Raw genomic sequence first — 14,738 nt, 5'->3', positions numbered from 1 at the left:
AGGAAACTGGCAATTCAGAAATGCTGCTGGGAATATGCTCCTTCACCAGCCAAACCAGGCTTCATGCTTGAGCTGTTTCTTGCAGTAAATGCTCAGTCTACCCTCTTGGTAAGATGCTTCATGGACATAAATGTTATGGGGTAATACAACAGATGAAATCTAGCCGCACTGCCTGGCATATGAAGGCAGACAAGGCTGCCTAACTACCACACTGTACAGTGCCAAGGACAACACCCTTCAGGACTACATGTTTCAGAGTTTTGATGTTTGTTTATTTTTCTAGGAGGTTTATTATTATTATTATTATTCCAGAAAAAGGAGCTACTTCAGAGGACAGAATTTGGTTTAGTGGAAAAATACACCTCTTTCTAAAATAATGTTGACAACATTTGGTTGACCTGTTCAGGTAGCTGTATTCTACCTCACTTTTCAGAATGTACACATTTGGCTGCTTTCCCAATACAAGGGCACAGTGCAGAGTCATCAGGCATCTGGATTTTCAGTAAGGAGTTCCTTGTTCAATTTACAATGCTGAACCAACAGAAAACAAACAGGTGATGGAAGTCTAGGGAGGGAAGATGGGAGAGGATAGGATTTGCAAAGGCACTGTGCTACACTTTGATTGCCAAACATGTACATGTAACTCATCAATCACTGATTTTAAAGTGCACCAGGGATGAAAGAAAAGAATTAAGTAACAGAGCAAAAGAATGGACCTTAAGACATCTGCAACATTTTCCTAGCAGGAGCATAAAGAAAAACAGACACAGTTGTACAAAAGGGGGTTGATGAAAACAACTTAGTTTCAAATAAAAAGGCACGCTCTGTCTAATGATTCCTTCATAACTGTTCTGAAAAGCTCTTGAGATTTCTGTAGGCTTCCTGTCTTTCTTCTAGGCAAATTATTTAACATTTCTGTCTCCTATACCAATAATCTACAGCACATGGCCTAATAGTTCCTATTTCAAAGGGGATTTAGAGTCCTGCGGTAGTTTTTGTAGACTCCTTCAACATCCTCTAATTAATCAGTGATTAGAAGAGCAAATAACGAGCAGTTCACTTCCAAAACAGACAGAACAAGGAACGCACATCATAAGAACTGTTCACATCACTGCTTCCCATCTTGGTATTTCTAGCATTCCAAAACAAATGTCAATTTAAATAACCAATTGTCATTACACAAAATACTGAAATGCCAACATTGATCATGTAAACTTCTGTCAAAAATTAGTGTTTGAGTATGGAGGCTCTTAGATCTAGCTTGTCTAGTACTTTGCAGTTTGATATGGATTGAAGAGAGCAGCTCTTATATTTTCTTTAGCCCATGTTACCTGTAGGGAGAAAACCTGCCAACTCTGCTAAATCACCAGCATAACACAATGCTCACAGTACTGGATACTATTAGATTACATTGCATGTTCTGTGATTTAATCAGCTATGAACACACAAAATAACTTTTAAAGGAGGTGCTCCACACCAAAGAGGGACAAAAGTGATGTAGGTTTCACTCTCAGGTGAATGTTTTATATTTGGTACAAAAGAAGAAAGATATTATTAACTTATCAGCATAAGTCAGACAGAGCCTCTTGAAAATGCATAATCATCCTACACATTATGCATAAAAAGCAGGTAAACTGATTCATTGCACAAGCTCAATGCTCTTATCAGCGGTGAACATAGTTCAGAGAATAATGAACTTCAACAGCACATGATGCCTTGCTCCCTGTTATAGTCAATGCATTTTTTCTGCATTTTTTGTCTCCTGGGAGATGCAAGGAGCTGAACTCTTCTGGGGTTATCATCCTGTTCACCTGTGCATGACTGGCAGGTTTGCTTTGCAGTCCCAGCACTTGACCCATTCCACTGAAAATAACACAGGTCTTCCAATATATTGATGGGATTTGGATAGTTTGACTACAATACAGTTTAAACAGGAGAAGAGTTAGCTAAAAAGAAGAAAACTAAAAGAGAGAGGATACTGAAAAGAAATGGCATTAGCGAACCAGGAAATTCAGGAGACAGAGAAGCATAGGTTTTGCATTGTGCTAACTCTCCCACACCTTTCATTTCTTCTTTGATCTAGTCTCCTCCACTTCATTCCCACTTGACTATCTGTCTGTCTTCCTCCTCCTCCTGCTGTTTAGCTGATATATCCTTGTCTCCCATCTCCTTTTGTGGCTCTTAAAACTATCTCTTGGTGCTACCACAGCATTTCTGCTGTGAAAGCATTCACTTTGTGTGTGACTTTGTCTTTTGTCCTGTCCTCTGCCCTATGTCTACCTTGTTTACTTAGGCTGCAAATTTTCCAAGTTTGTTCAAGCTCTAGCATGATCTGGTCCCTTTCTTGACTTGGTGCTCAAGTACAAATAAATAAATAAATAAATAAAAGCACCATCAAGAACAGTAACAACAACAATTTCACTACCCAAAAGCTTCTAGGATGCAAACTTTAGCAAAGCATACAACTATCAGGCTTGAAAATATACAATGTTATTAAATACAAGCATCTTCCTTCTCATTTCCATAAACTCCTAAATTATTTCAGAATAGCTCAGAGCAACTTCAAACATAATTACAAGGAATTGAATAATTAATTGAACTCATTAAATCCATAGTATATATACTATACACAGTAGGGTGTACAGCTACTGAACAGCTATTTAGCATTTATATCTTGAATTCCTACTGGTTTATAGCCAAAAACACATTGTGGTATCAGCCTCTAGAGTGTTCCTGCTGCATTACACCTCTGAGATTTGTCATGAATAGCAAAAAAGAGAAACAGTGCCTACAATATGGTCTATGGGTGATTTCTCCACATAGTGAAAAAGAAGTAAGAGAGATACTGAGAGGTCCATAGTCACTACAGTAGGTATGAAAGATGCTAAGCATCTCTATACAGCATTCAGAATGGGACAGGAATTCATCATTGTATCCCTAATGGCATGAGAGAGACATATCATGAGAAATTCAAAGTGTGGCGTATTTAAAACAGAGTCCACTTGTGCACATTTGTGAATGCAAGCTTCTTCCAGTACATCCTGGCTTAATATTCTTCCCAGATCTTTCTCACCTGATGTTTCAGTCAACTGGATGCTAGAGGCCTTTAAAAAACATGCCAGCTCTTTTATTTAGTATAACCTGCTATATCCAGAGCAGACAGTATGAACAGAATATTGTTTCTCTTCCAATGCTATTGAATGATTGAGTGTGAAAGCCCCCATATTTTCTCTCTTTATTTTTTTTTTCTCTTTTTAATGTACCGTTCCTAGTGTGTTTTCCCATTCGTGCGTATAGCTTTCCCATCTTGTCAGCACTGCCAGTCAGTCAGGAGCTGAGCTACAGACTGTTTACTGTACTTGCTGTCACACAGGTATGGAGAGATTTTTGATCTGACTTACAAATTCCCTGCTCCTCCTGGCAAGCTAGCTGCCTGTCATGCTGCTGCAGGGTGTTTCAAACAGCTGCTCTTTCCAATACACACTTTTTTACATCTCCAGCTAATTTCTTATACAATTCTTTTCTCCCTTTAGTTTCATCTCCTCCAAACCAAAAGGCATTGGCAAAGAAGCCATGCAGAAGCAAAACTACCACACTATTAAACTCTTCCAGATTCTGGCTCACAGAGAAATTATCTACATGTCCTAGTTGAACATGACTGCCTAAATGATAAACTGTGCTGTTTTTATTATTGTTCAAGCACTATGTGCAACTTACACATGTGACTTGTTGGTTACTTATCAGTTAATGTTTTCTAGAACATTAGGCTTTTTTTTTTTTTTAAACGTATGTCTGTTTGATCATGGACACTTAAATTTGGAATCTACTACAGGACAGCTTCTGCAAAACACTAAGAATTCAGCCACAGATTTCGACAATATCTGGCAATCTGATATTGCTCCTGAGAGTTGGGAGATGTTTTCCTTTGAGTTTTAACAAACTCAATCCATGGTATATGGCTAATGAGTTGGTTTACTAGCAAACTCAATCTCAGCTGAAGCAAAGCAGCAGAGGGTAATGATTATTGAACAAAATTTGATTTTCTTTCTGAATCAAACCTAATCCGAAGTCCTAGAAAATTATAAAGTGCAGTATTTTTCTTTTAGAAGGCAAGTGAGCTATAAAACTAAGGTAGAGTATGTAGAGACTTCATCATTTTGTTGAGTACAAGTATGAAATGGGTCTCAGTTTGTGCTTAGGTACCCAACAGGGGCCTGCAATAAACCATACTTGGCTCTACTTAACCTCGCAGCTTGGGATATACAGAAACACTACCACAATTTTGTATCCTATACCGTTTCCTCATGTATTTGTTATTTTCCGGACTGCTTTGAGGAACAGGGCTACAGCTGGTTTACTGGAGTGAATCTGTCCTGCAGTTCAGACACAGTTACAAGGACTTTCGACAATATAGCATTGCTTACTCCTCATGTTTCTTACCTATAAAAGGAAGATTGCAGCCTCAGGTTTCAGATACATTTAAAACGTTCATAAAGCAAGAGTGGCATGCCTTTGCTTCCAGTTCTATGACATTCTAAGCAGTCACCATTTAAGATGACATTTACTGAAGACCTTAAATGTGAAAAATTAAATTTAAAAAACAAACAAACAAACAAACAAAAACAACTTTAACAATTTTGATATTTTACTAAAAAAACCTGCTGTTGCACATTTATTTGGGTAAACTACATTTTCATATCTAATCCTAAGTTTTCACCTAATATTGTTTTTAATGATTTTATAATTATTGCTTACCCTTACAGCTGAACTTAAGACAGTTTTTACTTAAATCAATTTTATACCAGTGTAACTTTACTGGTCTTAATCATGACAAATCACAGGTGCATGAGAGGTGCAAGATCAGGCCTAAGAGAGATTATTTTCAATTTATATCAGATGTTGTCACCTGTTGTAACTTTGCTGGAAGGAAAACAAAAACTCCTTCCATCCTAGAGCAATGGAGAAAGCAAAGGTGAGGTGTCCTTCACACTGACTGCTGGAGCAAATAAAAATTCCTGAAACTAAAGTACAGCAATTTCTGTGGATTATAGGCACTTTTAAAAGCTTACACACTTCTAACAGAGAACAACGAGATTTAAAATGCTTTGTTAAGCCTTTTTTTCCTGGATACTTTCTGTATCCTACATTCTGTGAAAGATAATTGATCAAAATGCAACGTATGAATGAATAAATGAACTAGATTCTATTATGCTTCAGTCATACTGAGAGCAGTCTTAGGAAAAAGCATCTAGAATCTCTGTATGTTTGTCCAGATAAAAGTTTTGCTTTCTGAAATGTTTTATTATTATGTTATCTAAAAGCACGTAAACTGATTCCCTTAAAATATATTTAACATATTCCTCTACTTTCCAATCATATTAGGACTCCAATTTAAAAAGACAAATAGGATGATGTTCCAGTGGAAAGCCTGTACTCAGGATAGCTATGGCAAATATATTGGAAGTGATGGAATAATTTAACTGGTTACATCACCATTGAAAGAGCTTTCACAGTTGAGATGAGAAACCCTGTGCTTCATGAATTCTTGAATGGTGCTGGCAATACTTAATTATTTAAAGTCACCCTTCCACATTAATCTAAACATGAATAGGTTATTGTGCTTCTGTAGAAAAAGCACCTTTGTCCTCTAAAGCGTGTTGCAGAAATTCTGAGTCACAATAACCTTCTTGCCCTGCATCCCACAAGGCATCAGCACCAGTGATGGGAATAAAGTCCAAAAACCCAGAAGCCTAGACTTCTTCTGTACTGGCTGGGGGTTGTGCTTCCTCCCAGGGAGTCCTAACACATTATTCTACTGCTATGAAATCCCACTGAACTAAGAAAATGTGTAAGAAATAACAATAAATCATGGAAAGTAGGAAAGAAAAAAAAAATGAATAAAGGTGGTTTTTTTTAGTCCTCAGACTAAAGTGAGGAAGTGAGTAGTTTGATGCCAGGTTACAGGACTCCTATGCTGCTACTGCAAAATTTTCAAGTGTTTAAACATATAAACAAGTTTACAAGGTGCTATGTATCAGCACAAGCATGGTAAGTCATTTCATAAGAATACTTAGCCCATTGCAAATGTAAGACAGTTTGACTTTGCATGATTTTCTTTCCTCTGAGATTAGATTGTTGCACTTGCGCAAAAAGAGATGCAGTTTCTGAGGATTGGTCTGTAGCACAGTAATTTGCTGGATTGTGGTAGCTTGACTTTAAATATCAAAATCCCTAACTCTTCTAAGAATGTAAGTCTAATAGAATAAGTAATTCTTTACTTTAAAAAAAAAAAAAAAAAAAAAAAAAACAGGCTTGAAAAATTACTTTGACAACCACATTAAAACAAACAAACAAAAAAACCCTTTTCTGCTATTTGACCAGACCATCACAATCTCCATACTTCTATGGTCTGGTACTACTCCACCTCTTCTTGTCTCCATCTCAAACCTTGAGCTCTTTGTGTCGTACTTTCTCCCTCTTCCTCTTTGAGGAGGGGGAAGGAGAGAGCAGCCGTTGTAGAACTCGACTGCCCACCTGAGTAAAACCACCACACTAGCTGTATAAAAATACTGGCAGTGAACAATTAGCATATATAAGACCATTAATATAACTATGTTCATTCAAGGCATGAAATTTTAAATGGCAAAAGTCTTCCTAGCCACAGAACTCATGAGATCACCTGGCTTGTGAGCAAACACCTGTTGTGCTTTAGGTGACTTGCTCTCTCTAGGTAGGACAGTAATAGCTTTCTTTACTGCTTTGGCTGAGATTTCTGGCTGGAGAGGCACTTTATCCCCAGGGCTCCTGAACACAACACCTTTAATAGTTGAGGGACATACTGCACCTTTCATCTCGCACAGACTCCACTTCAGGGGCATTACAGGCATCTAGCTAAATTCTGTCTATTTTGGTGCTTTTAGGTCCAGTTCAGATTTTTAACCAACTTTGATATTACTAGGAGCTTAAGGATGCGCCCAGAGGCTTTGCTAAACTGGAGCTTTTAGTTTATCAGCATTATTAACGAAAAACATGCTGTAACCCCCTCACCTGACTCAGTCATAACCACAGTGTATGATTCTCCACATTTATTAAACACATGTTCCCTCTGGAGCTGGAGATGATACAGTAACAGGTGTTTTATTCTGGTTTCTTTTCAATTCACAAGGAAACACAAATGCGTCTCCAGTGTAACTTACAGCTTTCACACTGACTTCTGTAATTAAGATAAACAACAAGTTCCCCATATCTTTCACAATCCACACTCCCTCCCATTCTATCTCTCTCTGTTGTTGTGATCATTAATGTGAGTAAACTAGGCAAAGGGAAATTAAGTTTTATGCAAAAATAAGTGAGGTAAGTTGTACTGGGCATAGTCTCCTCCCAAAAGATGCAGAGATTAAACATAAGAAATCAGCAGGCCTATAACAAAGATGGTGAAATAGAGCAAATACTGGGAAACCAGGGTATGCCCTGACTTTAATGTCAGCCTGGCCTCTGGTTGGTACAAAATTTATATTTCTCATTAGATCATGAATCCTTCTTGTCCACGGAAAATAATGAGAACACTTCTAGACTGCAAGCAATATGCCATTTGGGACACAAGGATAATATTAAAAACCCCTACCATGATGGTAAAACACACCCGGCAAACCACTGAGACAAGCACAACACATTTCTCACACTGCAGCTGAGAGTCATAAAGAGGATGCCTTGTATCACAAGATACCTCTTCCTTGGCTGGTTAGTGCAAAAAGGGACACCTTTTTTCCTATGTTCAACCCCTGAGAAAATATCCACTGCCATTTCTCAAATCTGAAGCTAGCATATCACCTGAATGTACTGATGAGCTCAAAGTACCAGCCTTGCTGAAGGCTGAGGAAGGCAAGCTGCCCCACAGCGAGGGCATTGCTTAGGCTTGCTACAGCCCCTTCCACTGTGAAGTCATCCTGACTCGAAGTCATCCTAAGCACCTTGCAGTACTTCTCCCCAGGCACTTGAAAACAGGAGGAATAAAGTGGTAGCTAGCAAACTGAATGAAGAACCTTGTGGTTGATTTAGATCAGCTGAGTCCTTGAAGAGACAAAGGGTTTGTGTGACTGCACATGCATTTTTCAGAGACAGAAAAGTAATCCCACTGTAATTAATGGATCTTATTATGCTCTAAATCAACAAGCTTGCAGTGTTTTGGTGATTCAGCACCTCTGTGTTTGGATTGCAGTTCTAGATGCGTGTTATGCCTTTGTCCACTTCAGCCTTGTTTACCAACATAGGTATAGACGTAATCTAGCACTAGGCACAATTCTATCTGAATGGATTGGTGGAAGTATTTTGGTATTTTTGCATTCCCACAGTTTCTGTAGAGGCACTTACAAGTGAGACAGATGAAAGCAAGTAAACACAGATATTAAAAAAAAAAAAAATAGGCCATTTACTTTCTCACCACACAATGTTTACTATTTGCAGTTCAGTCACCTCTGACAACTGAAATAGATCATTCCATCTCATTTCCTTCCTCCAGCATAACCACCCAATGTATTTGTGTCAAGAATCATGACACTGCAGTTTAATGTCAGTTTTTATTGCAAATAGATACTTTATTTTTCAAAGTTCACAAAACATCTCTTCGTAAAATACTTTGCAATCATTATTAGTCTATTTGGTGGTGGTTTTTTTCCAACTCTAAAGAATGTGAAGATATTGCTTCAAATTAAATGTCCAAGTTTTATGTGACATTCCTCGTAAATAAGTTAAAAAATATATTACTCCCATGCTTATTTATTAAGTGCATTCAGCAGTCAACATTCAAGTCCACTCCCCCAGTCCTTCCTACAAACTAGAAATCTTCTTTGCCACAAAAATTCACCTATTTCCCTCAATAAATCTATTCCTTACAAAAAACTTTTGCCCTTAGAGTCTCATTTTTTAAATTTATTTCATTAGTTTCCATCTCTGATAACTAAATTCTCTTTTATTACAACAGGGAATTGTTATAATGTGCAAATTGAAATAATGATTGTATCACAGCACTCTGCAAGTGGTTTTCATTAAGCTTCCAGCTACTATTCCTTGCCCTGTTGGATATCTTTGTGTCAGGGTTACTTTATGCTGGACAGAAATGTGAACAATTTATGCTGAAAAGGATAAATAAAAACCTGTTAGATAACAACCTTTAAAATACACTGGCTGAGAGAGCTTAACTGTATGTCCTTGTCATAATCAAAACACTTCAAAAACAACACTGCTTAAAACTTAACAGTTATGCTAAAAAGTGGACCTGTGAATATATTCACATTTCTCAAAATCAGAATTCCTACTTGTCATTACAATTCTATGTAAACAGGCACACAGTGCCAGAAATACATTTACATTTTTGAAATGCTAGACTACAAAGATTTGCTTATTTGTAAACAGAACAGGGTGACTAAATTCATACTCTATGTTCAAGTAGGATTTTCTGGTTAATTTTAGTGACTTAAAATAGCTCAGAACCATTTGTGTGGCTTGCTGAAATTTACAGCATGCTTATATTGTTGATCACCAGACTCATCTTGCTACTTTGTCATTCTGTATTGCCTATAGGTAAATGAGTTTGCTAGCATATAATCCCATTGCTGCCAGGGTCACCAGAAGTCTGAATAACACATAAAGAATCCACTTAATTGCAAAGATTTATAGCTATGCTGTTTTCTTTTCTCCCTTTCCACTCAAACTTGTCTTCCATGTCTGACATGTATAGAAAAGGGAGAGCTGCTTATTCTAGTCAAAATCAGCAGCCACAAGGACCACAGTTCTGCAGGGATTCCTTATTTCTGCTGCTAATGCACAGGCAACAGAGAAGCAGTTTTCTAATCCACCCCAGACACAGTACAGAACCAAAGAAAAATGATGTGTCGGTATAGTATCAGCCATCACGTCTGCAATAAAGCAATACATTACATGACTGGCAAAAAACAAACAAACAAAAAACCCAAAAACAACACAAACACGACAAACCAAAACCACAACAACATAACTTCCAGAAGCAACAAGCTTTTCATTTTAAGCTGTTAATTTTGATTTAAGGTATCACCCTCTCTAAGGTAAAAGACACGTGAACTATTATGCAATAAACAGATGAGAAGTTTTTGAGTCTTTAAAGTCAGAAGCAGAAAGTTGCCATTTGAAAATCTCTTCTCTGCCTGTCCCAAAAGCCCAGTGTTTGAACCATGTATAATTTCTACTTCATATGGAAGCCTTTTCCTTTGCTTTATTTATGGTTGTGGTACAAGTTTGGGTAACAGAGGAATTGACCGATTCCAACCAACCAGTGAAATGAATTTTGTAACCCTCTCAAAGCACTTTCTGCTTGAACTGATTTCTATAAACTTACCAATGGAGCGATGAATGCAGGTGTGCTGGTTATCACTCAGAAAAAAGCCTTCTTTGCACTGACATTCGTAGCTGCCCATAGTATTTACACATATCTGCTGGCACCCTCCATTGTTATCCTGACACTCATCGACATCTAGGAGAGAAGGAAAAGGAAATGCAAGGTTATATAAAGATTCAGAACAAACATATGGAAGAGCAGGGAATCCATAAAAAGGCATACTGAAAATTAAGCTAATCAAAACTACCCAGACTCCATCACAGTTAATCTAAATTAATCCATTAATTAATTAATCCAAATTAAATTATTTTTCCTGCATCCCAGGATTATAGTTAAAATAACAATAAATAAATAAATAAATAACAGATCAAAGGAGTCTCTGCAAAGTCTCCATGCATTTTGAGCTGCAAATTAATTTCCAATCTGCAATAAATGTTCTAAATGTTAATGTTCTAGAAAGGCTGCAACCCCATCTGCCAAGTGCGGTGTTGCACTCTGTCATTCCCACTCTGCTTGGGAAGACATACTTCAGGCATACAGAATTTCTATCAGGGGTAGCAGGCAAACACAAAGGGCATTATTAGGTAAGAAGAGTCTTTACAGAGTTCTGGTCTTGAACAGAACAGCATGTTTCAATTACTGGAGTCATAACTCCCTACTTTGTCAGTTTGTTTACAGTTGGTTAATGAAAAGAAGGCTTCTTAAATCTAAATGTTCCATTTCTGTACTGTCATTTTAATAGGCATATATATAAAACCACAAAGGCAGCATTAGCTACTGGCTGTTTTGAGAGTCACTGCCTACCCCCCCGGGCTCCAATCACCTCCCTTTGGCATAAAAAGTTTTTATGCTGTTGCATTTGACAGAAACATGTGTTTCAGCATTGGGAAAACACTGCCACTAAAAGATGTCTGACCCATTTTCAACCTTGAAACTCTCCTGTTTGCTCATAAGAGGTGTATCATATCCATTTTCTGTTTTCTGTTTGGATAAAAGAAACTTGCCACCTGAGAAATCCATGTTTTGCTTTTTTTTTTTTTTTTTTTAATAGACACGCTGCTACCAGTTAGTTATTCTACCATATGTGCCAACATGTCAGCAAACAATTTGGTGTTATGTTTTGTTTTCATTTTTTTTTGGAAAGGGGAAAAAAAACACACACCAAAGCTAAAACCAAAAACTACAACAACAAAAAACAGATTCACAACACTGAAAGCCTCAGAAGAGCTAGCACAGCTCCTTCAGAAACTAATTGCTGCAGGACTGGCCACAGTACACTAAAGTAAAACTTAACTGCTTTTGCCAGTGCTCTACCAGGCAAGGCCAGGGAGCTCAGAAAAGCTGGAGAAACATAGCTGGTAACTAATGTAGGAACTTAACCTAGCAGCTTGTGCAACTAAGCCGGCTATTGCTGTTTGTGCTACTCACACTTCATGTAGATGACAGAAACTCAAGTATTTTTTCACAGAGAAGGAAAGCTCTAAGGTAATTACAGCAATACCCACAGAAACCAGACTGTCTACTCGTGTCTTGAATTGCAATGCAAGTACATAGACAGTCCTTTTCATTTATTTTGTTTCATTTTATTTAAGCACTATTGCCTCACATTTCCTGTGTCAACATCCTCCCTGCCCACAGTTCTTAGCCTTTTCCAGATCCAAACCTATTTCATAACCCCATCAGAGTAGTTTGGGAGAGCCTAAGAAAAGGAAAAGTGAAGACGTTCCTTGCTTACTGCAGTATGAGAAGGACAACTCTGTAAGAATTTTCATCTGTAAATCGGCAGGCTTTGCTGCCCTATTAGTGCCAACTCAAACTTGTTCCTTCAAAACAGCATACTGCAATCTAGATTCACCTCTCTGGAAGATTAGTCGAAAACTTCCTGAAGGAAAAAGTCTCAGTTGGTAATTGTACAAACCTTAAAATTTTGCTACAAAGCATACAGCCTTTCAAGCATTGTTTATAGTATCACAAAGCAAGTTGAACAATTGTCTTCCAGCTCTGATGAATAACCTGAAACAAACGCAATGATTTTATAAACATTATTGTCTGCTCTTGATAGTAAAGGCTGGTGATTTACCACTTTTGTAGAGACAGCTCAATTTACCACCAACCCTCAGATTCTTACGCTGGAATAAAAAAACAAAACAAAACAAAACACCAATTATTTGTATATCTTCAAAACTTAGAAATGAAAGAGCTGCCAAAGATGTTTTTATTTTCTTTCATTGTGCAACTCCAGTTCAGTGCAGCTCAAGTTGCCCAGTTGAACATGTAAACACCAGTAATGCAGCAAATGTGAGATTGCATTTTGGACCAGACATTCTAGAGATTAAGTTCCACATAAACACTAAAATAACAAGTCAGTTTTTCAATAAAGCTCCTCTGGCTCCGGTTTTGGAGGCTCTACATGTCTACATGTAGGCTCACCACCTGACATTGTGATGATTCCATATCTACAGCTTATAGGATAGTTGAATCTCAAAATCTGACTGCTGATCCCTAAGGGGAACCTGGAGCAAGGCTTCTGCAAACACATGTAATCTAGACTCACAAAAAGATGGAAAAAGGTTCTCACCTGAGCTGTAACATTCCTCACAAAGACCTGCCCTGTGATTGTCTCCACCAAAGGCAATCATTGATAATCATTGAAAGTATCTAGAAATAGATGCTCAGTTTCCACAGCCCTTAACTGCTCCTTACTAACATACCTAAATAGATAAAATGACTACCATCACAACGGCTAGAATCACTTATACAGGGGATAGATCAGTGTGAGAAACCTGTTTTTCAAAGGAGATTGGGACCTGAATTTCAAATTGGCTAGCCATCATCAAGGAATAAGGGAAAATCCAGATTAGGGAGGGGCTGGGAAAGAAGTATCTTTCAAATAAAAGGGAAAGATAACGGATGCATTTATACATATACATACATATATAGAGAGATACATCTATATATCAGAAGTATGATGCAAATTAATGCATACCTGAATTTGCATAAACTCTAGCTTTTTGGCCCACTGCCTTCACATAATCAAACTTGTGTTCTGTAACATGAGATCCTCTAAGAGAATGGTAGTGTGGAACAGTATCAAAGAGTAGGAGACATTACAGATGATAAAGATGGATGTTTTATTTATTACATAAACAAATGCTTTCAGTTTCTCATTTAACTTATCTGATGAACACTTCAAATATGCTCCACTGGTATTTCACCTTGATCTGGCTCAGAACTTCCTTCAGTATCTGCCCTAAGGAAGCTATTCTGACCATGTGTCCTATTTGGATATGAGGGAGAAAGGTCTGCTAAGGGTACCCGAAACCAAAACCACAAGCAGGAAGACACAAAAGCGGAAATGGTATACAGAGTCAAATGACAAGTGAACGGTATGAACAGTATGTTCACTGTCCAATTCCTCCCATGATCTTCTCTTCCTTCCTTCTGGCATTTTTCTTTCATGTGAGCATTCTTGTAAGCACTCAAGACCCTCAGAAATCTGAGTCATCCTTGAAGTCTCCAAAGCATTTAGGAGTGACAGAACAATTCACTTACCATTGCATTAACATTCTTTGGAGACTTCTGAAAACAGGACTTTGACTCATGATCCAGGGAACCAATCCTGTACATTTTACTCTAAGCTATTCTTTGAAATTCATTGAAGATTTTTCTAAGCAGCCTATTTTACCCATTGTAGAACACTGTGACAGAGAGATGAACTCTTGACAGCATTACTGCATACTTTTCTCAAGTTAGAAACTAAACACCACTAAGGATATACTGTATATGTAAAAGAAATTATCAGCAATGTCAAGCTCAGAAAATACAAATATGCAATTTTGGAATTTAAAAAATCGTTATATTCTGAATATTTCTAACCAAAAAAGGGTGAAAATCTCAAAAATCACATTCCTGGATTTACTATAGTAACGGCTGTTATAATAATCATAAAAAAAGAACATCTAGCCCAACATCCTATCTTTCACATTGCCTTGTAGTGGATATTCAGGAAAGACTATACACATGGAACAGAATCATTACTGACATGCCCTCCTGCTTCCTGTGATCACATACCTGTTAGCCTTCCTAAACCACTAGCCATGCCATTGCCACTGGTGGACCTTTCCTGTATTAATTTTTCCAATCTCTTCTGAACCCAGCATGATGGTACAATTTAATTGAGTTGAAAGAAGACTTCTTTTTCTTTCAAACACGTTTCATAGTCTGAATGAATGTCTCCTAATGCCATTATTGTAATATACAGTTAATATTCATTCCCTACTTGCCTTTTTTGTATGTTTTGTGATCTTACCAATACCCCTCAGCCTTGTATGGTCTACCTGGTCTATTTCAATCTACAAAGCACAGCTAT

The 14,738-nt window shown here is 37.6% G+C and overlaps 1 protein-coding gene across 9 annotated transcripts in view; it reads right to left on the bottom strand.

The window, feature by feature from the left end:
• SCUBE1 (signal peptide, CUB domain and EGF like domain containing 1) overlaps nt 1-14,738 on the bottom strand; it is a 251,963-nt gene that overhangs the window by 155,605 nt on the left and 81,620 nt on the right. For all 9 annotated transcript variants that reach the window (XM_021278740.4, XM_072041711.1, XM_038173489.2 and 6 more), the window contains one exon: nt 10,370-10,504. In XM_021278740.4, coding sequence (XP_021134415.1) covers nt 10,370-10,504 — 135 coding nt within the window. The remainder of the gene's footprint in view (nt 1-10,369; nt 10,505-14,738) is intronic.

The sequence above is a fragment of the Anas platyrhynchos genome, chromosome 1 (genome assembly GCF_047663525.1).
Source record: "Anas platyrhynchos isolate ZD024472 breed Pekin duck chromosome 1, IASCAAS_PekinDuck_T2T, whole genome shotgun sequence".
Taxonomy (NCBI): domain Eukaryota; kingdom Metazoa; phylum Chordata; class Aves; order Anseriformes; family Anatidae; genus Anas; species Anas platyrhynchos.
This window is presented reverse-complemented; position numbering and strand designations above follow the sequence as displayed.